We start from the raw sequence: 26,981 nt of genomic DNA, 5'->3' as shown, positions 1-26,981 counted from the left end.
TCAATGCTCACAATAACTAATTTCAAACGTACTGCAGCTTCTCCAAACCAATCTATGCTTCTAAAATTCTAACAAGCTCAACAGAACAAATCTTAGGACATGACAATTTCGAGGCTGTAGAAAAGGCGACCATCAAAGAGCTCAACATCCTTAGTCCAGGATATACAAGGTCAGGTGTCATTTCCATCCTCATTTAATTAGACCAATTTATGTTGATTTACAAATGACTTTGAATTTTATACATAACTATAAGTTTTTGTACTACTATAGGGATACAACAGTCTTTTGCAAGGCTACAATCACGAATCTCATCGCATGAAATTGCTGGTATTATCAAGCCTACCCTAGTGCCCTATGTTTTTCAAACAACTGAAATAGAAGCCAAACAACTAAAACTGCTGGTATTCAACCACGCACTAACCAGCAAACAATGCTCTACTAGCTACTCCATTTGCTCTAACATAGTGGTGACAGAATGGAAAGATAACTCAATATAGAGGAAGCATAATTACAAAAAACACATCCTACCATGGTTCTGCTGGAGGATAAATCCGACAACAGTTAATTTCACCTTGGCACTAGGCAGGTAGCGACCATTTGACAAAGGCAAGCAAGAAACAAAAGAGGCTAGGTAAGCAATATACTTGATGCGCGTAAAATAGGCATGAAAATTCATATGAAACTAACATATTAGTGATATTACTAATGTTATAAACATGAAACTTAAACTTAGTAACAAGTTATCTAGCCTATTAACTATTAAGAATTCAATTACATCCGAAACTAGATATTTTTGCTGAGCATGTACTCCCATCTTTCTAAAACTATGAGTATCAGTTATATTGTTTCATATTTACTTTGAGAGTCAAAATACATTGATTAGACATTTGTTGGTGCTCTAAGTTAAAGAATGTAACTTTTTCAGTCATTCCAGCACAACAAAGTTACTAGATTGGGCTATTTTTGGCAATTTGATGGCTTATCTATCTTTCAAATTAATCAAACTCATGCGGAACAATAGCTACTTAGGCATTGATCGAGTTGGGTAGGGATGAGTTTTTTTGCTTGCCTAATTGAATTGAAGTGTGTTGCTGCAGTTTTCAAATTCCTTGCTGCACATCACAACTGCTTATCTTTTTAATTTCACTCAGAAACTTGAGTCTTCACAACGTCAAATATTTCATCTAGGAATCATAATAAAGTTACAAACAGAACATTAGGACTAACCTGATGTAACAATTTCACTAAATCAGCTTATGATCTGCAAGCATTATGTTACAATCATTATTTGATTTCATATTATGCTAAGCGATTAGGTTTGCAGTTAAGAATATTAGTATTTTCATCCTGGACTAAATAGGTTTAGAGTTATTATTTTTAGCAAAGTGATGTTTTTCTTCTCAATTTTATAGCCAAGTTGCAGTCACAGAATAACAAAGTGGTGCTTTCTTTTTTAAAGTAGGGGATTCAGGTTTGTGACCATGTCGAGTGCTTAGGAAGTAGAAGCAGCTGCTTGACAGTTCAATGGCTATGTAAGTCACCATTTTGTGTTTATGATTTGTGTGTGTATATGCGAGAATGTGAAACAAATTGTTTGAGATTTGAGAAAGTTGCATTGGTGTTTGAGACTTGTTCAAGATTTGTTAACTAGAAAGGTTGGTGTTCAAGCTTAGTGAGAGCTTATCTTCAGGTTATAGTGGTAGCTCTGGTATTGACCCACAGTTTGATGGATTTTTAGCATGATTGTTGTTTGTATGTTATTAGATATTTTGGAGCGAAGATGAGTTGGAGATGATGGTAATGGGTTTCGTGGGATCAGATTTTGGGTGGTGATTTTTGTCAGGACAGGTGATGGGTTTCGTGGGATCAGATTTTGGGTGGTGATTTTTGTCAGGACAGGTGATGGGTTTCGTGGGATCAGATATGGCATGGATGAACCCCAGTCAAATTTGGCCAGTGATTTTTGTCTGGACAGGTGATGAGTGTGTGCTGTGAAACACGTATGAGGTGGGTTTTGGCTGGGCGGTAATGGGTTTTCTGAGATTGAGTTTTGCATGTTTGCGAGGTTGATGAAACTTTGGGGATGGGAGGAAGAAGAAGAAGCGTTTTTTGTTTTTTTTTTGTCTTGAAATAACAATTTTAGCCCTCAAACATAAGATTTTAAGAACATTAACTAATGACCGAGAAAATCAGTTTACCTCATTAAAATTGTCAATGTTCATGAAGCAACAAAGGTGCTCCTCATTTCAGTTAATATTTTAGCTGCCTTGCAAAATAAATAAGACAAAACACTCAATTTCCTTGATTAGTTCCTCATCACACAAAACTTAACTTGTTCATGCTAAATCTAAAGAGAAATTAGGAAATTTGATACCAATTTGTCACATCCCAAACCTGGGGTATGACTTAAGGGGTTCTCAAGCAAGAGAAATTTAGAATAAGACCAAATTTAACACAATTTAAAGTGGAACCTTAAGACAGGAACAGTTCAGCTTTGGAAATTTACCAAAAAAATTCATTTATCAGCAATGAACTTGAAATTTTTCAGAATCAAAGTAAACACATTAAGATAGAGCATGCTAAAATTTCATGCAGTTTGGAGTTTGGGAAGTAATGCAAAACTTGAACACAAACTGACTTGCAAAATAAGGGTTTTGAAGTCCTCGTCTGCGAGAAAATAAAGATTTAGAATTTGGCGATAATTGATTTGCACAATAGAAAAAAAGAAAAATATTTAGAATTGAAAGGGATAGTCATAGTAGTTAGGGTAATTTGTAAAAATAAATTGAATTAAAATAATAAAAATGGGTGTATGAATAGAGAAAATGGGTGTATAAATAGCAAACCATACCCTTGATTGTATTCTTTTATTCATAATTCAAATGTATTGATGAAGCTTTTCACTTAACGAAAGAAAATTTTGCAAAGAAAAGAAGAAAAATTTGGGTGTTCAAATCAAATTGACAATTCAAGCAACGCAATCAATTAATGTTATGTAAGAAGGAATATCAATACGTCAATTATACCGTAGACTTTTAAATATATTTTACAAACATTTCATAACCTGTTTACGAATAACAATAACATTTCATTTTTTTTTTTTTGATATTCGGGTAATTTGCATGTTAAGCAATCAAAATTTAAAAACACATCCATTTATTAACCAAATTCATGACACGTTTATTTACTTGAAATTTATTTATCGAACGGAGGTAAATTCCACAAAAGAAAAGAAAAAGGTAAATAGTCTCCCGCGTTTAGAGAGGAGAACCGAGTTAGGGGAATAGAGAGGGAGAGCCTCCGCCGCTTTTGCAAAACCGTGCCTTCTCTTTCTCTCTCTCTTTCGGCGAAGAAGACCATGGGCGTCGAGCTTCGGCAAGACCTTGATATGGACGACGGCGGCGTTTACTCCGACTACGACCTAGCTCTACACGTCAAGGATGTTCTCCTCTCAGTCTCCTCTGTAAGTCTTTTCGGAATTTCTCAAAACCTTAGTTCGTTCCTCACCGTCTGATTCGATTATTCTTTGGAATTTTGACTGAGATGTTTGAATCTGGAATCTTCTTCTTCTTCTTCTTCGGCTCAGGGCGATGTTGTGTCTGTTGAGAACTACAGAGAGCTCGTCGGGCGTCTGTACCCTAGAGAACGGCACTCTCCCGATGACGTCGCCAAGCTCGTGGTTAGTATATTTTGATAATTAAGCTGTAATTGATTGATTTGAAGTGAAGCTTGTTCGATTCGATTCGATTTAATTTGAGTTTTCGATGTGGCAGGCGAGCTTGAAGGGACTGTCTGGAGCAGCCTCTTATATTGACAGTGCTGTACATGTTGGACTTCTCTCTCCGGTGAGGGTTTAGTGTTTAGGTTCTATTATTTTTCAGTGTGTTTCGATTTTGGTGGTGTTATTGAACCTTCGGTTTGCATTCAGCTTTTTGCGATGAGCTTGTGGAACTATGGGCCTGATGTGATGGATGCATTGATTGAGTTGATTATTTCCTTGGTATGTATGTTTAGTACTACGGTTCTGCGATTGTTACTTTCAAAGCTTTTAGAGATGAAATTGCAAGCTAAAGATAGGTACAATGATGCAGGCTGCTTCAAGTGGGAAGTATCTTGATCTATGCCTGGCTATGCTTACACGCCATTTCGAGACGCCTTCAAATTTCTTGGAGAAGTTGAAGTTGCCGTCTGGCCTTACAAAGAAGGACCAAGTTTTAACTCGTGTGCATTCAGCTCTGAAAGATATAGCTGATGTGGTTCCGCTTTCCCCTGCAAGAATAGTGACTATAGTTTCTGATCGTCTAGAGCTATATCGGCAAATGAGGGGAACTGTAAGTTTACCGCTCACTTTATCTAGTACTAAAATTCTGTTAACTCAGAAAGTGTAGTGTCTAATCATTACTAGATTTCTGATAGTACTGAAGTAAGATATGGATTGACCAAAAAAAAAAAAAAGGATTTCAAATTGGACATGATTAGTTAGGCCGGTGTTCCTCATATATTGCTTTGTATAACATTTTTGGGGTCTAAGTGAAATACTTTTCTCTCCTACCATGGTTCATTACTGGAGCTGCAATTTTTTCCTTCCTTCCGAAGTCTGCATTTTGACCGGTTCTTTTCTGTGTACGTTGCTATTTCTAAAGATATGCTGTATTGTTCTTGTAGAGTACACATGGTCTTGTGATATTCGTAGAGAACATGTTAAAGTTGGAGGGTGGTGCACTTGGTGAAGTTGTTCGAGTTTCCATGCTTACGAAGGTGGTGGAATTGCTGCTACATTTGGATGTATGTATACAGTGTGTTCAATTTGATTTAGCATTTTTTTTTTTGGAAAGACAATTAATAGTTGAGACTTGAGAGTAATAAAAAGCATTTGTTCATAATTCAAATGAACTGACTTCCTACAGGTCGAAATGGGATCATGGGACAAAGTGTTACAAGATCATGGAATATTTCAGATGGAGCTAGAAGATGTGGACGACTTTACAGAAGATTTTCTGAATGATGGTACTGAGGTATGATTGAATTGGGTTAAACTGGATAAGTGATCACGTCATGCATATGCAAGCATTGAAATACTATATGCGTAACGAATGTATTTTGGAGAACTGAGTAAGATGGAGATTTAACTCTAAATAGTTTGAGATTCAAAGCTAGTACAGTTAGGTGGAAGTGTATGAATTTGAACTCTCTTGATAATGATTTTAGTCAAAACAATGTTTACAAGAAGTTGCTAAGAATGTTGATATGTAACAGGAAAAGAAATGATTAGGATTTATCAAGAAAGATTATCTGATTATTTTGGGCGACGTTCATTAAATAGCTTTCCTATTCAAAAATCCTAGTATGTTGTATGGTTTTCATTTGACAATGAGGATTTTTCTTACCATTTGTTCCTCACATTATTGTCGTTGTTCTTGACTGCTTATGATGGATTTAGTCATTCATGGTAAAGTGATTGAAAGTAAATTTTATACAGCATGCAAGAGAAGCAACTATAAACGACGTAACTTTGAAAAGTTTTGCTGAAAAGTTGGATACCTTGATGGTGTTAACTTTTGAGCACCTTGAATCCTGTGAAGCTGGTGGCCGGTTGAGTGAGGTATATACATCACTTGTTGTTTTTCCAGTTCAATTGTTGAATAGAATTCTCTCTCTAGTTCTCACATTTATATGGTTTTCTAGGTCTTCAAAACTCTTCTCGAGACATTTAGGAACAAAGTTTTGACCACATGCAAGTCAAAATTTGTCCAGGTAGACATCGTCATTAATTGATATTTGCTGTTGGTCTTTTTTTCTTTTATGCTTCAAGATATAGATAGCTTTTTTATTTTTATTTTATTTGATTTTTAATCATTGTATTGAATTTTCTTCATTGCAGTTTGTGATGTTTTATGCCTGTGCTCTTGATCCTGTAAACTGTGGTGAGGAATTTGCCACAAACCTTGTCGAAATTTTTCTTTACGATGCCAACCTCACATGTCTCAGGTGATATGCCTGCATTTGGTGTTCTACAGTCAATGATTGTCTATTCACTACTTTATTATTGAGTTAATTACTTTCATGTTATATTGCTTCAAGGACTGTCATCTTCCAACAACTTGAAGTGCGCTAAATATTTTGTCTGAAATATTGGATATACTATTTCATTTGTGGTTTTGTCTGATTGATACAATATACTATTTTTTTGTATGGGACCTATGGGTGAAGGTATGAGGTTTTTTAATACTTTGCTAAGGAATGTCCGAAACTTGTGTATAGTACCTTTTGTGAGTGCTTTACAACATGGTTTAGACTATAGACACGAGGCATATATGACATGTTTATTGACAGACCCACATGTAGTCACCGCATGTGTTCTAGAAAATGGAAGAACTTTGGAGGGAAATTTGTTGGTTCAAAATCTATTGTTCTCTCAAGTCTGTAAGGGGGATGTAACTTTTTGGCATTGGGTTCTGTCACATACCTCCTAATTTTTTGCTCCCTTTCGGTTTGTTTACCAGTACAATATCTTGTGGTCTTCAACAGTACTCTACTTATGGTGAATAAATAAGAGATTTCCGGATATTAGAGATCTAAAGTTTAGATTTTCTGTTGGGTTTCATGCAGGATGAGAGCTGTTGCGTACCTTGCTAGCTACTTGTCTCGAGCGATGTTTATGTCAGCCTCCATAGTTGCTCAAACGCTAAAAAGGTTCTTTCTAAACCTACACAATCCAAATTCAATTTGTGTTATTACAATGACCAAATATTGAGACTCAAGAAAGGAAAGAGACGAGGAATTTGTCTAATACATAAACTATTCTGGTTTCAGGTTGGTGGGTTGGTGTTTTAACTATGTCAAAACGAAGAAAGGTGGAGTAAACCCAGAAAAAGATAAATTATTTTATGCTGCGTGTCAGGTATATATCTCTTTCACCTGACAATGGTTTGGTTTAGGAAATAGTAATAAAATGGTTTAGTATATGAACATGCTTAGTCTAATTTGACCTGGGTGTGATGTGTAATGGACATATGGTATTCCCATTTTGACTATTGTAATTTGTACTAATGTGTTTCTGGTGTATGGTGAAGATCTTGCATCTAATAGCTGCTGAGGTAGTTAACCATACCTATAAATTTTCTGGCCCAAGCCCACTGTTTTTAACCTGAACAAGAGGATCCTTTTTTATAAGTAGCCTCATGTGATCCGTGTGCTCATATTCTAATGTTAATTATATTTTGTATCAAAAATGATATCTTGTGCTTATATTCATAACATCAAATTTGCTTTACTTACATGGAATTAGAGCAGAGCATTCTTTCTCTTGATAGTCTTTTGGTACCTATGTTGATGGTTATTGTGTCTAACAGGCCATCATGTATTTGCTGTGCTTCCGAATGAGATCTTTGATGGATGATCCTCAATCAAAGTCGTTGCTTGCTGGTCTACCTTTAGAGTCGATTTTGAGCACTGAAATTAGCCCATTGAAGGTAAGGACTGTGTTGGAGTACAACCTTAAGATTTGTAGAAGCATCTCTTGTCATGAAGCGTCACCCCCGGACAATAAACTGGCATAGTTGGTATATCTTGTTAGGTTCTTGGCCCTTCATCCTCTTTCAGGCCACTTGAGGATAATTTTCCCTCTTATCTGTCAGATCATAGTGCCTAATTTATTTCGTCTTTTCAATAGGCGTGTGCGCCTTCCATAGTGAAGGAGTTCCTATGGCAAGCGAATGCAGCTGGCTTAATCACGGCTGAGGAATTTGATTTTGATGATGGTCTGGAATCCGAATATTCATGGGTATGGGGTGGAAAGGAAGAGCTTCACAAGTTGTTCCCTTTTGACCCATGTTTGCTGAGAAATAGTGACAGGTTTGTCGTAGCTTTGAATTCATCTTTTCAGTGCTTTTTGATAAATAACACTGCTGGTAAATGCTGTTTTGAAAACCAAAGATTTGGGACTCCAAGCAGCCACGCCTTCTCACATTGACACTGCCTCTGGACAGTTGTGTGGAAAGCAAAATGAAAAATTAGCAGTAAGAAGCAACATTTTAAAATTGTTTTGCATGCTTTGCTAACAATAGCTTTTCTCTATATTAAGATTCATACGGCCCAATTTCATATACTGGTCAATGGTTCGACGAACCTACGACGAGGAAAAAGAAGGTTCCAGCGATGAGGATGGTGATGAAGCTTTTGCGGTTGACAATGAGGAGAACGTAATGGATTATGAGATTTTGCAATGCTTGGAGGAACAACAATTCGATGAAGTTGACAATGCATTAAACAAAATGTCCATCACGCCAAAGGATTCATTACACAATAGATTTGGTGGTGCAATAAATAAACCCATGCGAATGCCCTCACGGATTAGACCGTCCACAAGTCCAGAGTCTATATAAATTGAAAGCCTTTTGTTTCTCTCTCTATCATGGAACCGAATCGGTTGTACAAACAAGACATTTTACTTTCCACCATGTCCCCAAAAGGATGTGGCCGGTTGATAATGAGAGATGTTGTAATGTTTAGGGCTATGCTGCTTGTTCTTCTTTTTTGTTGAAGCGTAATGTATCAAGATCTATGGAGCTTGTGATTTCATAAGATTCGATTCTAGGCAATCTGCCATACTAATGCTCCTAATCTAACAATATGCAGTTCAAGTTGATAAAATATTGGAAAGGTGCGTTCCTATTATCTTTACCGGAGTATTTTGCCAACGAATGATTTGTTGGCTATTGTGAGTGTGTATATAAAAAAAATTGTGGCATTAGCCAACATATTGTTATCAGTAAAAATAACAATGGAATGGATGAATATGTCGTTGCGATTTTCCATCAGTAAGAACGTAGAAAAATAAAGCTAATACTGATGAAAACTCGATGCCAAAAATATCCAATTTTTTCTTTCATCGAAATGGACACTTTTTCTGACAATATTTATCGGTTATTTTGTCTGCAAATTTAGAAAATAATACACAGAAATATATTAAGCCGGTATAACAATTTTTGCGACGAAATTTTGTTGGCTGAGTTTTCGTGGGCACTACTGCCACGAAATCCCGCCCTAAGAAGACATGAGTGATATGTAGATGATGTCTGTTTTCTCCACTACATGCAGTATACATAAAAGTTGTTTACACCAAAGCTTGAGATGTTGAAAGTTGAAACATCCATAGATTTATACCATTTCCACCCCATTACACACACATACCTAATTCTGCCTTCGGACAGAATTTTCGGGGTTCAGGCTTCATCCCTCCCATTGAAGACAATAGTTCCGGCAAAACTGTAATGCAGAAGATCTTCAGGATTGGTCATTCTATTATAAGGGACATCAATCCAACACCATGCATCTGGCAAATCTGTCAACCAGTCAAAATGCCCACTTGGCATGGCTGTGCTTATTTCTTCAGAAAGTATATTGAACAGAAAGCAATCATTCAGCCACCACTGATTCCTTCCTGTCGTCTCCCACAGCAACCATCTTAAAATGAGGCTGAGAGGGGAAAACAAAAATAGTAGATGCAGCAATTGAAGGCTGAAACCCAGTGGAATATCTAACTGCGGTTAAAGTGAATCTGGGTAGCTGTTGTTCCCCTGAGGAAAGCGGGACAAGCTTGTAACTGATGATGTGCTCAGATTTTGGAAGAATATATACCGTGTCACTGTGAGACCCGGATATTACAAAACTTTGAGCATCTGCCAGGAAAATTTTGGCCTCTTGAAGCAGTTCTGTTTGGTTCTGAATTTTAACAAAATATGTGAAAGGATCGCCAAGGATTGCATAAGGAGGACACTCCAAACTCACGACAAGAGGTGATGATTCCAGATTCACATCAGGAAGTTTGTGGTTAGTCATAACTGGAGCCGCAGAACCAGCTTGTTCTCTAGTCCCAGAATTCCTTCTCCATCTAAGACACACATTACCTAATATAAGCTTTGAAGAATTCATCTCAGAAGTGACAGTGTACACCTTCTTAAACTTCTCTCCTGGAACAAGAAGGGCAGGGTTTAAAAGGTCCTCACCTCCATGCAAAGAACATGACCTTTCAGTGTCATCATTATCTCTTTCAATAGATAATGATAGTAACTGAAGTGGCACCTCTGAGCAATTCGTAGCACTAACAATGAGTACACTTGTTTCGTTTAAAGGCATCGACACTGACTGATCAGAATCAGGAACTGATTTTGTCCTAGAAAGCAACAACGGGTACCTGCGGAAAGGAAGCATAAGGCGATGGCTAATTGAGATTGCATTCTTTCCTTCAATCTGCAAGCTCTTGTGCACATTAACTTTTTGTGTGTTTGATCCATTATTATCTGGAGAATAACCCAGTGATACATACAGCATAACTGGTTTGGGTCTATACCACTTGATTTCCAATTTGCATGACCATGAGTCTCCACTTTTGAGATTAGGAACTGAAACCAATCCAAAAGACTTTTGAATTTTCTTAATTTCATCGGTATCCAATTGGGATTCATCTTCTCCTTCTGATCCAGATATACCAAGAAGTTCAACATGATGACTATCCGCAGATAGTTCTGCATCCCTTGGACTAAACAAACCACCTCCCCTTACATCCACCAGATTGATCTTCAACTCACCCGAATTAACCTCATGTCCCTTGGATGTGACAGTAACAGGTACTATGAAGCTCTCTCCAATTAATGCAGGGCCAGAAGCACCTAAAGTAAGATCCACTTCCGGGTCTGGTTCTTCAACTTGAATTGCTCTCTGACCGAAGAATGCCAGAGCTGGGTCCTTGGTTGGATAGGTAACCACACGGTCTTCAAATTTCCAAAGAGGCAAATCATCCATTGAAGCAGGACTTTCAGCTCTACAACAGATAGTAAAGTGCGGTCCCATTTTGGCAATAATAGATATGCATTCAAGCTTTCCACTTTGATCTGAACAACAAAAAGTTGTTTTACAATCAGAGAAAAATAAGGGAATCACAGAATTAACAAAACCATCAATGATACTAAGATAACTACTGATACAAAAAAAAAAAAAAGGAATGCAGGGAAGTAATCTAATTCTGAAGTATAAAGCAGTCACTTGAAGTCTGGCTATGGGTTAACCAACTGAATTACCAATGAACCACATGGGGACTGCAGAAATCATGAATTGAACCGCAGGCACTTATGTGTCTAATAATTACTTTCGTGGAGCACAGAAATATATCATACAAACCCAAACAAATGTTAATAATGTCCTCTCCTAATGCCATAATAAATAAAAAGAGAAACAAATTCACAAAACTCACAAACCATCTAATTCGATTGTGATTTGTGACAGATAAATATAACCGGTCATCAGTTGTAGCATTTATCGGTTGCGTGTTACGACCAGAAAAGTTCATTCTAACATTCATTAGAGTATAACAAGCTCAGGAGGCATATCAAGATATGCAAATGGTCCAAATAGACCAGTGAATCAATGACATGGCAGGTATATGCTGCATGAGTATCAGAATTACTCTAATGTATAATTTAAACATTACAGAATGCTCATGGAGGCATACCCGATTTGATGTCATATGTTAACCGGAGCCATTTGTTTGTAGAAAGTCGCAGAGATGGAGCAGTCTCTCTTCGGTGACCTGATTGACCATCAGTCGAGGAAGCTACAAGAGGCTTTTGGGCATCCATGATCACAAAGTTACAATGAGACTGATTGAACTGGACTTCTAATTGATCAATCTCAAAATTAAGTGGTAACTGTGATAAGAGTGACAGTGTAACCAATGTGGATGAGCCAGGCTTGATTATTTGTTCATGAAAAGCAACTGAAGCAAGGAGTACCAATCTAAGGGGACTGACGAGATCAATTTCAAGGTGAAGTGGATTGGTGCTGCTTACTTTGACATCATCACCGTTTTCAGTAGATGCCAACCCCAGTTTTTCACTAACAAGCCCAAAAACTTCTTTATGTATTGTTTCTCTTTGTTGGAGGGTAGCAGGCCCAGCTGGACCAGATTCTTCAAATCTAAAAGACTGGATCCCAGTATCAGCTGATATAGGGAGTGCAGCCATCTCAAAGGAGTACTCTATAAATTCTTTAACTTTGCTGTGTTTCCTTGAACCTTCACGCAAGTAACCTAATACCTCCCACAGCAAAGTGACCCATCCCTCTTGCCTGTATAGACTTGCAATGTCATCAAAAAGAAGTTTGGCGTTGTTAAAATCACCTGCAGCATAATATTCTCTGGCCATCTGGAACCCACAAAATGAAGCCATTCTCCTGACTTTTAGATTAGTGTAAGATTCACAAGATTTTTTGAGTAAAGCAATAATTTCAAAGGAATCTTGGAACCTTTTTCCTTCAGAAATTGCATAACGCATATACTCTTCATCAGTAAGGCTGCAAGTTGAAAAATTAGCAAACTTCAGTAAGGGTATCCAAGCAGATCAAGAAGAAGAAATAACATGGGATAGAGACTTACGGCTGCATGACAAATGCATCTCCTTGTTCAATCAATCGAGCAAACTGACCCATATGGGATGAGGGTGCCACAGATTCAGCACTATAATCAATATCACCTTCTGACATAGAAACTGCAAAGTCCAAAGAAGATCTCTTCTCCTTCAAGTAATGAGCAGCTAACTGTTTCAAGATTAAAGTATTATAAATCAATAATTGGTTAATATGATCTGATTGTTAGTTAGAACTTACATCAGCCAGTCTACACAAAATAGTAAATAAAGGATATAGGATGGGTCTGGTCATAAAGTCTAATTTTGTAGCAACTGGAGAAATCCTGACCAACCAGCAGCTTCTTATCGTGAAGTAAATGGGTTAACAAAACTATCGTGCTGGTTATGGAACTTAAAGGGGTCAAATCATGCAGTTCTTTTAAGTCCGGTACAAATAGGATACTAGAAAAGATAAGCAGTACTTCTCACCTGATAGTAATGAGCTGGCTGAAACTCCCACTCGGTCAAAGGTCTATCTGCAGTGCCTGCAGTTAGATGTGAAATGCTCTGAATGGCTGCTGAACTTGTCTCCAGCAACTCGGCAAACACCAAGAACTGTCTGCTCATCCACTCCCAGTGAAGAAATATAGCTTCTGGTGATCCTTTGAGCTTTCTGTACGAAGCATTGTGTTGGCGGAACCATATAACTGCTTCCATAATCTTTCCACCATGCAATAACAAAGTTGAGATTTTGAAATGCAATTGCTCTGCCACAGTTTTTATCTCCACTAACCGTTGAATGGCTGACAACCTAGTTGATACCCCGGGAATCACCTTCAAACAAATTTACATGCATAAAAAGAATGAATGAAGCCACCATTTCCACACCACCACAGCCATGGCAGATCTTTGATGAAAATTCAGACTCTTAGATTAGTTTGAGAAGCTACTAACCATCTCAACCACACCCAATTTAAAAAATGAAAAAACTACCCAGAGGGGGGGGGGGATACCTCACGTAGCATATGATAAGCATCCTCATAAAACCTCAAAGCTTCCACCCAGTCTCTTCTGAACTCCGCATACACAGCAACCTAGATATTCACGAAATTGATACATAGCATGAGAAACATTCCAAACATCCGAAAACCATGAAAACGATATAGGGATTATTGGCTATGAATTCCGGGAAAACGGTGGAACTCACTTTGAAGGAATATCGAATGTTCAAGTCAGTAGGACCAGAACTCTTCCTCTCAATGCGCAATTTAATCCTCCTTCCTTCATCTCTGTAATACATGCCGGCTAGCTCGGCAAATACAGTTCCCAATCTGCACAACACTCTGTAATCACAAAAAACTGCGAACCTAACAAACAGACAGAATACAAAACTGAGCATGAGCACTGCATTTTCACCTATGCAGAGATTGCTTAAGCTGAGAATCTTCGCCGGTGTAAAACGTGAGAAGATACTTGGCATCTACTTCAGCTCGTTTCCTCACCGCAACCATTTGATCTTCAGAGATTTCTTCTACATTACAGAATCGAATCGAACCGAACCGAATCAATTACAATCAAATTGGTTTGCACATTATTAAATCAGGGAGATTTGAGCTTTTACGAACCAGTGGAGTGGGAGTTGACGACGACGACGACCAATTTGATGCTCCGGCCGCGGATGAGCCCCTTGAGATTGTCGATTTCGGAGCAGAGCTCGAGCCACTGGGCCGGGTCGCCGGAGACCCGATCCGAGGAGATGAGGGCGGCGACAACGGCGGGGACTTTGGTGCGGTGCTTGAGAAGCCAATCGCGCTTCAAAATTCCGGCGGGAGGAGGCGCAGCGGCGGCGGAGAAGTCGGCGGGATTGGGCTTTGGGGGAGGTAAGAGGAGAGAGACCTTGGAGAGGTCCGGCAAGGCCAAGGTGTTGATCGGAGGGTCGAGAGAGTGGAGGTGTGTGGAGATGAAGGAGTGGAGCTCCGAGCAGCCGACGACTGAGACCAGACTCACCGGTGGACTCCGCATTTCCTCTGGATATTCTTCCATCTTCCGACGAGTCGTCGTCGCAGTTCTCTACTCAAAACTCTCTCACAGATTCAATTCACTTCGATCTTCTGCTTCTGGTTTTTCCCATCAAATAAAACATGAGCAAACCATGTTTGGGCTCCTATGACCGTGGGCTGCTATTGATGGACACGTCACACGAGGTAAATGGTGAGCATAGTAAGTGAGAGTGAGAGTGAGACTAACAATGTCCGCGAGACAAGTGAGGTTAACGGTGTCTATGTTCATGTAAGCGAGGCTCGAATGTGTGATTTTAAGCGAAATTCCGTCTACAATTTTGGTCGAAAATCATCATCTTGAACTTTTCTTTTTTCAAAATAATTCTAAGATTGATTCTTACGTGGTTGGAAAAGCAGACGACACATTTCAGTCTGCTTACCCTCACTCAAGAAAAAACCTTGAGCTTCACCTGCATGGGCATCTTTGAACTCACATAACATGCCTCTCATTGACCTCATGGTTGATGAACAAGTTATGTTTTTGTTATTAGATGATTGGTCAACCTGTTGTTAGGACACTGGATATGAATTCTTCTTGCATTATATCTGGAGAAATGTGTTGCATAAAGTTTTTTTTCTTTCCTATTTTCTGAAATGAATATAAACTTTGTTGTTATGAATCTTACAATAATACAAGTAACAAAAATGGAATAAGATCAGAATCAGGAGAGCCCTAGGAGAAGTGAATAAACGCCAATTGAATAGACAAATTCAATATTCAACAATGACTTTCTGCTATGCAGTAAGGAGGAACACACTGGGAGTAAATACAAGGTGAGCCATCAACACCAATGCCAATGCGCACTAGAAATTGAGTGTGGAACCCATATCTTGGGTCCAGACAACAAATCATATTTTGACTTTGATTCTTGGATACAGGAGATATATATATATGTAGGGGAGTTTGGTTATTTACAAATTTACAGTAGTTTTCTTATTATACGGTTTGCCAGAAACCATATCCAGCAAATCGTCGTAGACGCATCACATGCCGATGGCTTTGAGCCGGGGCAGGGACAACAGCATATTTTACAGACACCAGCTGAAAGAGCAATCCACGCATGCTCTCTCAGGCTCATGACTCGGAGGGGTACACTTCAGAATGACTCGACATCTAATAGCTGACTGACTTTGCGGTATCTCTGATGACCATCATGAATGACCTGCAAGCAATGATTAACCTTCAGAAGATTTATAATATAGAGCAGCAAAGAAATATTAAGTAAAGACAAGTTTATCATTGATACAATGATGAAGAACATATATCAAGTTTCAGTGTGCTTCGATCCCATGGTTTATGGAAGAATACCCACTGCTTTAGAGGTGAACTAAACATCTAAAAAGATCAAAGTGTGAGGTTCATCCACATAGTGAGCTGGCTGGTTCAGTCTGAATTCATATAACTATAACTATAGGATTTCAGGTAAAATATGCACAAGCATCATTATCTGTTCAACCATAACAAGACTTGTTGCATTTTGAAAACTCTGTATGGGTGTTGGCTTGAAACAGAACGTGTCAGGGTAGATATTCATTTGTTTGAATTGAGCATAAGGTACTAACTATATGCTACAGGTGTCAATGTTAACAGAGAAATCTACTTTGTAAGGGAAAATACCTCTAGAAAGCAAAGATAATAACTTGCAAGGCTAGATTTAGAACCTGCCACTTAAGTAGCAGTAGCTTCTCTTAGTCCTGCTGCAATCTAAGGATTACCTGCATACCCCATAAAGACTGATATAAAACCATAATATAATGCACATATATGCAATTGAAAAACAGGGATGATCTCTACCTCAAGATGTGACTTTTCTGATTTACCACTTATCCTGCAGTTTGATCAGAACTGCTGGTGAATTGAGGAGAATTAGTAGGAAGTAAAAGTTGTGCCTGTCCTGGAGCTGGTGCAGCTATACCTGAGAAAACTGGGCAAATCAGAATCTTATACATGAATTATATCCAACTGCATAAACAATTTGGTGACTTCCATATGTGCTACCGTGCTCTATGATCAGTTGATAACATGTGTCAAAAATGCAGCCTAGCATGCAAAATGATAGCCATAAATACAGAATCTTCAAGAGAAAAAATACCAAATTTGATCAGAAATTTTACGTGTGGATAATAAAAACTTGAGAAAGATGCGTTATCATTTCCAAGAATAGGAAGAAAACATTACCTGCAGGATATGGTGTTTGAATTGTGGGAAGGGCAACTGGTGATGCTCCACTGACGTTGGACCCAGTGAATTGCATTATATGATGGCCTGGAATTCCATAGCTTTGAACCGCCGTATACGCAGGATTGCCGGAAAGAGAATGACCCGCTTGTCCGTAAGGATATACACCGGGGTTGACTGTCCCCGGTACACCATACATCTGAAGGTATTGCTGATTCATGTACGGACTATAGACACCCTGCTGAAAGTTTGATGAACAGGAAACGATAGCAAGCTAGTTAGTTTTCCATCAATCAAGCACGACCCTTGTACTCTTTAATCCCATATAAAATCTGTTATTATGTACACAATATTCACCTGTGGGTAGACATATTCAGGTCCATATGCTGTGTACCTGAAATACAGAAATTGATGAATCTCTTGAGATCATAAAGACAAATTTTAACATTGTAAGGAACCCAAGCTTCCTGTCAAGCATTTTGAGGATGGTTGGTCACTAGTTAAGCGAAGGAATAACCATAATTGATGAATTTTACAAGAAAAAAAAACCTATATTACAGTTACTAAACAAAGCGTGTGAAGTTCTGACACTAACGCAAAAACATAAAGCTACAAAGTGGACAAAACAAAATAAGATTCTACCACTGCTGCATGCCTTTTAGACAGTTATATGCTAGTATGGTTCTGTAGAGGTCGAGCGTGTCCCAGCATTCGATGATAACAGACTTCGAATGAAATGCCTTACAAAACAATGTATATTACATGTAAATTGCTACTGTAAATATGACTTTAGCTAGCTGAAGTTTCAGGTTTTATTGAAACTAAAATGTTGAGGTAAAAACACCAAATCAGACAATTGCATACAAGCAGAGCCAAATTGCATTATGATCAACATTTAAAGAATCATACTTGAAACATATAATTACACTAAAACAGCATTTGGTCCGAGCTGAAATGTGAGACAAGCAAAGCCAAATTGCATAAGCTCCACACTCAACTGATCTCGACTGTGAGCTTGACATGATCATTAGTAATTTGAAAATCCAAAACTCACCCATAAGAAGGGTAAACAAACCCGGGCTGATAAGCATGAGAAAGAGGGTGGTGATAACCAGGACTCCCCACGTAAGCAGCTCTTGGAGCTTGCAGACGACCGAGGATTGGCGCTGGTGATCTCAGTTGCCCTGCAATTGATTAGCCAAAAGAAACAATCTCCTAATCAAATCAAACACTCGAAAAGCAGTAAACCAGTACCCCGAAAATTGCTTACCGGGGAAATGGAATGATGGGCGAGGGCGGCCTAGAGAAGCAAGATTACAGTTAGCCCTGCGGCCATCAATAACAGGATTGGGGTCCGCACAGGCCCTTCTTGCAGAGTCGGGATCACGAAATGTGACCTAAACCCTCCAACACACAAAGGCTAATTGATTAATCAAAACAGTTTCGAAAAATTTTTGCTTCGAATTTTAAAAAAGGGAAGAATAGTTAACAGTACTGACAAAGCCATAGCCTTTGGATCGGGCGGTGTTCTTATCGGTGATGACGACGGCCTCGAGTATATCGCCGTACTGCTCGAAGTGGCGGCGGAGCGTCTCGCTCTGGGTCTCCCAGGCCAGCCCTCCGACGAAGACCTTCGTCAACGTCGTGTCCCCGAACGGCGAATTGAACAGCTGCTGTTGTTGTTGATTCTGTTGTTGTTGTTGTTGTTGTTGTGGGTAAGCCATATACCCCCGCCTACATGCATAAATCTACACAACAACAAAATCCGACAGCCCTCTTCCCCCTCTGAACCTCTCTCTCGGAACCAATAAGAGATCAAAGGGATTCAAACAACAAGCGGAGGAGGACCCAGAAGAGGGTTCAGCTCCATATTTCTAGAAAACCCTACTAGACTTAGTGGGTTTACTGGGTACGGTTTAAGCACTAGACCCCCTACACAAAAAGTAAGGAAACAGAGAGTTTTGGGGTTCAGATCAAATAGGGTTTTGGTTAGGAAAGGTGAAAGATTGATGGTGGTCGTGGTGATCAACTAATTCCAAGACCCAATTCAAACACAACAACGAAAAAGGGAGACAAACACAAACACAAACCCAAAATTTTTTTTCACCTAATTGGGGATTTTAGATTAATTTTTTTGGTTGAAGCTGCTGTTTGCCTGAACATGACTGACACCAAGGGATTTGCTAATCATCAATGTCCCTCAGGCCCTGAGCTGAGCTGTTTTTTTTTTTTTTTTTTTTCAGAATCTTCCCGACATTTTATTCAATATTATTCTGATTAATATTACCTTTATTTTCCCAAACAAACAAAAAAACCAAAAATAAATAAATAAATAGTGCTCATACATGAGTGACACTGTGACATAACAGAACAAACCATGTCTCTTTGTCCTCTAGTACTTAATCAACAAAGGATGTAAAGGTAACTCACAGGTAGAAATTTGCAGAATTCCATGATGAGAAATTTCTTCCTCGCAGTTTCATCCAGTACTTTGACCAAAAGAAAGAATATGCAAACGGGTTACGGTTTATCATTATCATTTTATGTCTATCCGATATATTATGGAAGGATTCAGTGCACTTGCATTGACATAAATAGATGGTTAGATTATATTAAATATATTTTTAAGTTATTAATAAAAATATTAATTATAAATATCAAGGTTGATATCATCTTATAAATGTTGGGTTGTTTGCATCATCGGTGCATAGAATAATTTTTTTTCAATTTGATTAATTTTACACCGATTGCATAGTAATTAAAAACATAGATTAATTTAAGTTTTACTATGCTATAAACTAATTATTAATTCATATATCTATCGGTTATTCTACAATTATTTTATTATTCTCGTTAGTCTAAATTTTGTTCTAAAAACATCAAAGGTAACTTTCCAAAATTTTACTAATGCTTTTGTTTTATGGGGAGTAGAAACCGGAAGTGAACTATTCCTTTTTAAGAATATGTCTCAAATTAGAGTGAAGCATATAGACATAAACACACACACACGTATATATCTGCACCTTGCTGTCAAAACTTCAGGTGAAAATGGACAAAGTCCAGATACCTATGGGGCATAGCTTTCTGCATTAAGCAAAATCGAGAAACTAATTATGTTTAAATCAAAATTAGGCGACAGTGGATAAAGATGGACAATGTGCAGCGACGTGGGGAATTTGTCAATTGGACATTATAGAATTTTAGACTCCTCTCTCTCTCTCCCAGTCCCATGAAAGAGACGCTCGCAGAAACAAAAAGGATGATGGAGGCGACTACGTACTGTATAATAATGCTGCTCGGATTTTTATTTATTATTTATTTTTAAACCGTGATTTTCTGGAAAACCTAAAATAATCCAAAGCAGTCGCTCTCCTTTCGTTGCCGTACGAATGGTATATATATTGCTGTCTCTGAAATGAAGCGGAACCTTAACTAAATTTGTTTTGGGGTTCTCTGTAAAATCCAAAGAAGGCTGAGAACACACGCATCGTATGAAGTTTCTGGGAAACTATTCTGTATACAGAACTATTGCCAAGAAGTATTAACCCGTTAACGTACATCAGTACTATTTCTGTAGATGATCGGAATGATCGATCTTTCCTACAAAAGATCTCGCATCTACAAGTTACCGATTGATATTTTACCGACGAATGAATGACTTACAAAGAAGAATATGGTATCTACGAGTCAGCTCTTATAGTGTCTTGATTTCAGAATTCAAGAAAATTCACATGCTAGTTACAATCACACTGCTTTATAGTACTCTAGAGTTTCAATACTCTTCACCTCATGTATATATCACATATAAACAGGCTGTGGTTTTATACTCTTTTTCCAAACTTAACAGTTAAAATTTAGAGAACATTAATACTTTATTATAGTCAATGGATCATAGTCGAGTCCCAATTATTTTGCTTAATCCGTCGGGGAAAAAAAAAATTCTAAGCATAAAACGAGGTAAGTATGAGCCCATGAGCCATGCCCTAACACCTTGGTTAAAGCATTCTTCTATCCTATTGGACATATGAACAGTATTTTCTCTTGGATTTATTCCCTATGAAGTCTATATATATCAGCCACTTTGATATCATATCCAAACGAAACACTGGGCTATTAGTTGTATACAAATTCTCCAACTTAACTTAGGCTTGAGCTCAAACCCGATTGGGTTTATGTTGGGTCAAGCTCTCTTTAACGCTAAGACAATATATTTGGGACACTGGTATCCATTTATTAATGAGTATAAAGCGGATGATGGGCTTTGGGGCGTTAGTACTCGGGAAGGTATTTGATCTTTTAGATTTTTTAGTTTAGGGTCAAACTAAACGCGTTTTAATTGTGTGTACAAGGATTGTCAATGGATCGTGTCGGGTCAAAGTACGTGTCGTAAGATATAAACTCAAATCGAACCCATTTAATAATCGTGTCAAAAATTTAAACTCAAACCCAACTTATTTATTAAACGGGTTACTTGTTTCCAACCCGCTTAACCCATTTAATAAATAAGTTATGTCGTGTTAGACAAAATGAGTCATTTAAGAGTTAACAATGCTACCCATTTAACTAAAAAAATGCATAAATTGATTAAATTCACTAAAAACTCCACAAGACAAAGAATATAAATAATTATATATAATTCATAAATAATTAAATCCAATAATTATAAAGTAAAATATTTCAAATTGTCTAATCATATGATCAAATACTCCTAACATCCAAAATTTTCAAGAAGAAGTATAGTATAATTGGGTTATACGGCTTCACTTCGTGTTGGCAGGTTGGCCCGTGACAAACTCATTTATTAAATGGGTCATGGTGGGTTGACCCACTGCTGACCCGCTTTTTAATCCTGCAGGTTGAACCCGTTTTATTTCGTGCGGGTTTATAGTCGTGTTATCGGGTTGTGTCGGAATTGACAGCCCTAGTGTGTACCCTATACCTTAAAAAATTATGGGTTAATTCCTGTTTACCCAGAAATCACATGTATTTTGCCCATTTGCACCAACAAGTTTGTATTGTGCCCATTTACACAAATCTTAAAGGAAAAGACCTATAGGGGTAGTTTTTTCTAAACTAGTGCCTAATATGTCCTATGCTGACTTTTGGGTTTAACCTTTGCTTTTTCTTAGGAAAACTTGTTCAAACTCTTGAAAAAAAACAAAACTAGCCTTCAACATGCCTAAGTTTTTCACCTAACGGCTCCCTGCCTAGCGGTTCCTTTAACAGGCGGAATCAATGCTGCTTGTTTCTATCTTAAGCTGACGCAATTTTTTCTAGGAAACAGAAAGTTCAAGCCAAAAATAGAACAGGAATAGAGGCAGAAACAGATATAAACATTTTTAAACATCAGAATAAAATGATAAGGTGGATGAGCAATCTGAAATTATTTATTCAAACATAATTACAGACTAAAATTCAGAGCCTCATTCTTAAGAAGCAGTTATCCATAAGAATGATTACAGTTACTTACTTGTAATGAAAGCACACTACTTCACACTAGACAGGAAGGAAAGAGCACTCTGCTACTATGGCTTTCTTACTTCTTGAGAGAATATGATTCTTCTCAATTTTTGATCTAGAATTGTTATGGAGATTTTCGAATGCCTTCTAAGGGAAACTAAAGCTCCTTATATAGGGAGCGGAACTCAAATTAGAATTCAAAACAACAAAATGTACATAACGACTCCGTGATTTCCTGCTTTCCTGAGCTCTCCTGCTGGTGGAGGTCGGACGGGGAAAAGCAGATTCCTTTAGGTGAAATGTTTTTCACCATTCTTTTCTGAAAAGCAAAAGTAGCTTTTGGGAAATATCCAAAAGTTCTTTCGGTGCTTTCTACACCTGCTGCTTCACATGTTTTCATCTGTTTCTGAATTGTGACTAAGGACAAACGAGTCGTTGTCTGCCTGGGCCATACGTGCAGTTGTTGCATTATCTTCGACATCTGTATCAACATACATCTTGTAGTGGTTGTCTGATTCAAGCTTTTCAACCCACTGTAAGCATGCCAGTGTCGAGTCTATCTCCTTTATCGTGAGAGATGGGAAAATGTCACTGCTGACTACTTCAGGATGATCGTAAGCAGTGATAATTGTTTTTTCTCCTGCTGCCAGGAAAGTATTCTTGGTATCTTCAGAGATGATCTTTTTGATATATTCTAGTGACATAGCCTTCTTCCATGGAATGCTTGAGTTTGGCTGGCCATTGTAGGCAACACAGGCGGGCTGAAGATATCTCCTTTGAATGATTCTCACATAATGATACGGAGAAATGTATTCAACTTCACCGTTTGTTTTCTGAATCCATTCTGGTGGAGTGGATCTGAACTTCAGTCTCAGCATAGAGTCATTTTTCTGACATTCTTGACTATGTTGACAATGATAGGGGGTAGTCCATTGAGATCATCATTTGTTTTAATCCACAAATTATGGACAAAATCATTTTCAACAAACCAAATCTTGTGTTCTTGAGGATGTTCACTCTGAACATTGACTAAGTATCTTCCAACATATGGTCCTGCAATAATGAAGAGAGTTGGAGGAATACAGGCCTCAGAATTGTGCCTTCCTATCAGATTATGGAATTCGAACCAATCTGATTCTTTTAGTGCTATGATAGGAATTCGAGCACTTTCTGAATCTTCAAGATAGTGATTTTTTTCACTTCTTCCAGCACTCTGCTGTATTTGATTTTCTACATGCTTTGGTCTAGCATTTTCATAGAGTTCTTCAGCTAAGGCGAACAAAGCTGGGAACATGATACCACTGTTTCTTTCCTGAAAGGCAAATAAGAGATTATCCAGAATTTCTGGTGGTAAGCTAGCCTCCTGCCAGTTCTAAACATAGGATTAGCAAAGGTTCTTAATTCATAATTAAAAACATTTATAACTCCAGTTGGAGTAGGTATGCTTTTTGGCAAAGTAGCAGCCATCAACGGTCTTCATGAGCCTTTACCGTTTGCCGTTTGAGACGGGCTAGTTAATCCTTTACCCTGGGATTGATCAGTTGAAGCTAGACCTTTTGGACCTAGCAGAAATCTTTTGAGGATTTTTTCTTTAGGATCCTCAGCAGGTTCCTGTTCTTTCCTAGGTCTTCTACTTCTGTGATTACGACCTTCGTCGTCATCTTTTCGACTGAACATTGCCATTTCTCTGGTTAAGGCGTCTGGAAGATAAAACTTGTTTCCTGCAATTAATTCAACAATATAATCATATTGGTTAAGAAACAATTGCCAATTTGCTAATCTTCCTCTATCAGCAGCTTTATCAAGTTAAAATTTTTTGAAATTCTTTACTCTAGCACAATCGGTGCGGACAGTAAAGGGTTTTCCAAGAAAAGCTGGAGAATTTAAAATTGTTTTCTTGACAGCCAAAATTTCTTTTTCCCCGTGGGATAATTCAGTTCTGTAGGGCTGAACTTGCTACTACAAAATTTACAGATCTTTTCAATGTTAGTTCCAAGCGTTTTTGCCAGAACAACACCAGACCAGTAGTTATCACTAGCATCTGTCTGGAGGATAATTTCATCATTTTCCTCTGGTTGTTGTAGAGGAGGGAGATTTTTGCAGAAATTTTTTATCTACTTCACAATTTTTTCATCATCTGCAGTGAAGTTTCATTTTTTTTTGGAACTTGTTTTAGGAGATAACATTGCTGTTAGTCTTGAGATTTTGGGAATGAAATCTCTCCCATAGTTTATTACTCCTAAGAATCTCTCTAGACTCTTAGCATCAGGAATTCTATCTGGGAACTTCCAGATTTTCTCAAGGATGTGAGATTGGAGTTTTATTACCCCATTCTTGATGTTTATTCCTAGGAAATCAACTTCATTGAGGATAAAGAAGATTTTCTTTTCACCTAGGATAATTCCATGCTGAACTATCAGCTTTACAACCTCTTGGAGGTGTTTCATGTGTTCTTCTCTGTTTTTGGAGAAGACAAGGATGTCATCAATATAGACGACGCAGAACTCCGCAACATGTTTAAAGGTGTTGTCCATCTTTCTTTGGAAGATTGAGGGAGCTTGCTTTAGACCAAAAGACATTACTAACCATTCGTAATGGCCTTGTGGTGTTCCAAATGCAGTGAGAGGGATACTCTCAGGATGCATCTTGACTTGCCAAAAACTCGACTTTGCATCGAATTTTGAAAAGACTTTAGCTCCTCTGAGTTGGTTGATCAACACTCTTACCTGAGCAATTTGATAACCGTCTTTGATAGTCTTTTTGTTGACATCTCTGTAGTCAATCACCATTCTAGCTTTTCTTCTGAGCTTTTCTGCATGGTTTCTCACGTAGAATGCTGGAGCATGATGAGGGCTAGTGGAAGGTTGAATTAATCTCTTGTTCAGGAGATCTTCAATGTCTTTTCTGAATTCTTTTTTATCTTCCTCTTTGTACTCAGGAATAGCTTTGATATGACAGATAGCTTTCATATTATGTAATCTTAATTCACAGACCACTGGGTCTTTTTCCCAAAACTTCTGAGGGTCTACATCGATGTTTAGCCCGAGTAGTTTCTTGATTTTGTCAAGAGTGGGAGTTTTCTGAGACTCAAGCTTATTCTGAAAGTGCTTGAGGCTATGATCATGGATGAATCTAGCTTCTTCATCTGCGCTAGATGTTTCTTCTTCTTCTTTATCTTCGGAAGATTTTTTTTCAACAAGTAGTTCTTCTTGTTGTTTGATTTGGAGGATGGTTTAAAATTTGGGTTTGTAGGGGGTAAGATCACCTCTATTCTGTTGCGATATCTAATATTGTGTAGTAAAGTTTGGTCCTACTACACTTTTGGCTTGAATAAGGCTGTCCACCCAGAACACTCGTTCTCCTTTTCTGAAGCCTATCGCTTCTTCATCCTAGATGAATCTTTGTTGGAGAATAAAATCATTTCCCAACAAGAAATCTGATCATTGGCCTTCAGATTGCCGAACATTATGGATGATAAATGTTCCTCCACCAATGGTGATATGAACATTTTTTGCTACTTTATTCATTATAAGATGGCTTCCATCAAACGTAACACCAGTAGCTATTCTTTTCTTATCTGCTTTACAGAGTTCGTCTGGAATTGCAAATCTCTTTGCAACTGTGAATCCTGATCCATTATCCATAAAAGCATGCATGTAGATGATATTTTTTGTGATCAGGGAATTTAAGTCCAATCTCTATGTAGTTGCTGTATCTACTAGTAGAGACGACCTTTGATTGTTGTAGCTCAGTTTCTTGAGCTTGTTCCTGAGGTGCGAATGGTTTACATTCTTCTGGAACATTTTCTGGTATTTCAACCTGTTCAATAGTTGGATCGAGTTTTTCTTCCTCGATTTTTTCTTCTTTTATATCGAGTTTTTCTTTCTCGATTTTTTCTTCCTTTATTTTTGAGGAAGATGGTTCCATAATTTTTTGGAACTGAGTTTCTAATTCTTTCTCTTTTTTCTCAGAGAAATATTCTTCATATTCTTGCTCTACCAATTGGCTGACTAGGCCATTCTTGGTTTTTCTTCTTGCTTCAGCTATGAAGCATTCCTTGTGATAAGTCTTTTTTGATTTTTCACAGAACATAGGAAGTCCATTCTTCTCGTAACATAGGCAATAGTCACAGACGAATGTACCAGGGTTCACCTGATAAGAAGACGTTATTGCTTCCGTCTTACTCTCTCCCCAGTTTTTGACGTGTAGAACGTTCATCTGTCTAGATTCCAAGTACTCTACTTCAGAATCTATTTCAGAATCAGATGATTCTTCTTCAGACCAGGCAGAGTAAACTGACATCGTCATCTTCATCATCAGAATAGGTTATTTCGTAGCCCTTCATGTTTGCTATTTCTACTATAAACTCATATTCTTCAAATAGAGCTTTAGTAGATCTTTTACCCTTTTCCGGGCATTCATTGGCATAGTGCCCTTCAGTTTTACATAACCAGCATCTGCAAGCTTTCTTGCCTGATTGAGTATTCTAAGGAGTGACTCTGTGATTCTTCTTTTTCTTGAACAATTTTTTTTTAGGATCTTCATCCTGTTGTTTCTTGTAATTAGAACTTTTCTTGAATTTCCAATCTTTTTTCTTATTAGTCCTTTTGATTTTTTTCGAGTAATATTTTTCCTTTCTCTTTCTGTGGAACTTGGATTCATGACATCCCCAGTTGGTTGGCATATCCAGTATTCCATAACAGAAATTTTCAACTCCTTCGAGTTGTTTCTTGGCCATCTTAGCTCTAAGATTGACTTTGCATTGTTCTTTCAGTAATTGCTGAATTCTATCAGCAATTCCTCCAACTGAAAATCTTTCAATTGGTTTTTCTGCTATGCTTTCTCGCATAGCTGTTCTCCATGGTTCAGGGAGTTTCCTGT

General features: G+C 37.9%; 3 protein-coding genes across 7 annotated transcripts; 1 reads left to right on the top strand and 2 right to left on the bottom strand.

Annotated features, from left to right (window-relative positions):
* The first annotated feature begins 3,271 nt into the window (after nt 1-3,271).
* On the top strand, nt 3,272-8,630 carry LOC112185944 (RNA polymerase I-specific transcription initiation factor RRN3). Its single transcript, XM_024324272.2, has 15 exons — nt 3,272-3,463; nt 3,587-3,679; nt 3,774-3,845; nt 3,929-4,000; nt 4,092-4,331; nt 4,666-4,785; nt 4,908-5,015; nt 5,480-5,602; nt 5,686-5,754; nt 5,882-5,988; nt 6,610-6,693; nt 6,814-6,901; nt 7,353-7,472; nt 7,673-7,854; nt 8,084-8,630. Exons 1-15 carry the CDS (start codon nt 3,359-3,361, stop codon nt 8,382-8,384), a joined length of 1,884 nt encoding a protein of 627 aa, XP_024180040.1. The 5' UTR covers nt 3,272-3,358; the 3' UTR covers nt 8,385-8,630.
* A 430-nt stretch (nt 8,631-9,060) lies between these two features.
* On the bottom strand, nt 9,061-25,268 carry LOC112185942 (trafficking protein particle complex subunit 11). 2 transcript variants are annotated; one of them, XM_024324271.2, is made up of 9 exons: nt 25,259-25,268; nt 14,027-14,463; nt 13,818-13,932; nt 13,609-13,732; nt 13,415-13,495; nt 12,891-13,235; nt 12,431-12,591; nt 11,510-12,348; nt 9,061-10,892 (listed from the first exon to the last, which is right to left on the bottom strand). In XM_024324271.2, exons 2-9 carry the CDS (start codon nt 14,442-14,444, stop codon nt 9,418-9,420), a joined length of 3,558 nt encoding a protein of 1,185 aa, XP_024180039.1. In that variant the 5' UTR covers nt 14,445-14,463; nt 25,259-25,268; the 3' UTR covers nt 9,061-9,417. The 2 variants fall into 2 exon arrangements, with proteins under 2 accessions (XP_024180039.1, XP_024180038.1); XM_024324270.2 differs by lacking the exon at nt 25,259-25,268 and having other exon boundaries at nt 14,027-14,618.
* Nucleotides 15,141-18,876, bottom strand: LOC112185946 (RNA-binding protein 24-A). 4 transcript variants are annotated; one of them, XR_005806047.1, is made up of 8 exons: nt 18,140-18,876; nt 17,911-18,037; nt 17,695-17,824; nt 16,998-17,034; nt 16,641-16,881; nt 16,257-16,377; nt 16,124-16,177; nt 15,141-15,624 (listed from the first exon to the last, which is right to left on the bottom strand). XR_005806047.1 is itself a non-coding variant. In XM_040514080.1 (7 exons), exons 1-6 carry the CDS (start codon nt 18,362-18,364, stop codon nt 16,286-16,288), a joined length of 852 nt encoding a protein of 283 aa, XP_040370014.1. In that variant the 5' UTR covers nt 18,365-18,876; the 3' UTR covers nt 15,141-15,624; nt 16,257-16,285. The 4 variants fall into 4 exon arrangements, 1 of the variants encoding a protein (XP_040370014.1); XR_005806048.1 differs by having other exon boundaries at nt 16,080-16,177; nt 16,641-16,878; XR_005806046.1 differs by having other exon boundaries at nt 16,080-16,177; nt 18,140-18,875.
* Nucleotides 25,269-26,981: the final 1,713 nt, after the last annotated feature.

The sequence above is a fragment of the Rosa chinensis genome, chromosome 2 (genome assembly GCF_002994745.2).
Source record: "Rosa chinensis cultivar Old Blush chromosome 2, RchiOBHm-V2, whole genome shotgun sequence".
NCBI lineage: Eukaryota > Viridiplantae > Streptophyta > Magnoliopsida > Rosales > Rosaceae > Rosa > Rosa chinensis.
Note: the sequence above shows the minus strand (reverse complement) of the source record. Positions and strands in the feature narration are given on the sequence as shown.

What these genes read in the sequence shown, in the direction of transcription:
- LOC112185946 (XM_040514080.1), bottom strand. Translation starts at nt 18,364, where the DNA reads ATGGCTTACCCACAACAACAACAACAACAACAACAGAATCAACAACAA. An exon ending in CTGAATATGTCTACCCACAG is followed by an intron (nt 16,882 to 16,997) that starts GTGAATATTGTG and finishes TCAAACTTTCAG; the next exon opens with CAGGGTGTCTATAGTCCGTA. An exon ending in TCAAACACCATATCCTGCAG is followed by an intron (nt 16,378 to 16,640) that starts GTAATGTTTTCT and finishes CAGTTTTCTCAG; the next exon opens with GTATAGCTGCACCAGCTCCA.
- LOC112185942 (XM_024324271.2), bottom strand. Translation starts at nt 14,444, where the DNA reads ATGGAAGAATATCCAGAGGAAATGCGGAGTCCACCGGTGAGTCTGGTC. An exon ending in CGTCAACTCCCACTCCACTG is followed by an intron (nt 13,933 to 14,026) that starts GTTCGTAAAAGC and finishes TCTGTAATGTAG; the next exon opens with AAGAAATCTCTGAAGATCAA. An exon ending in AGCCAGCTCATTACTATCAG is followed by an intron (nt 12,592 to 12,890) that starts GTGAGAAGTACT and finishes ATCTTGAAACAG; the next exon opens with TTAGCTGCTCATTACTTGAA.
- LOC112185944 (XM_024324272.2), top strand. Translation starts at nt 3,359, where the DNA reads ATGGGCGTCGAGCTTCGGCAAGACCTTGATATGGACGACGGCGGCGTT. An exon ending in TTGAGTTGATTATTTCCTTG is followed by an intron (nt 4,001 to 4,091) that starts GTATGTATGTTT and finishes ACAATGATGCAG; the next exon opens with GCTGCTTCAAGTGGGAAGTA. An exon ending in AATTGCTGCTACATTTGGAT is followed by an intron (nt 4,786 to 4,907) that starts GTATGTATACAG and finishes GACTTCCTACAG; the next exon opens with GTCGAAATGGGATCATGGGA.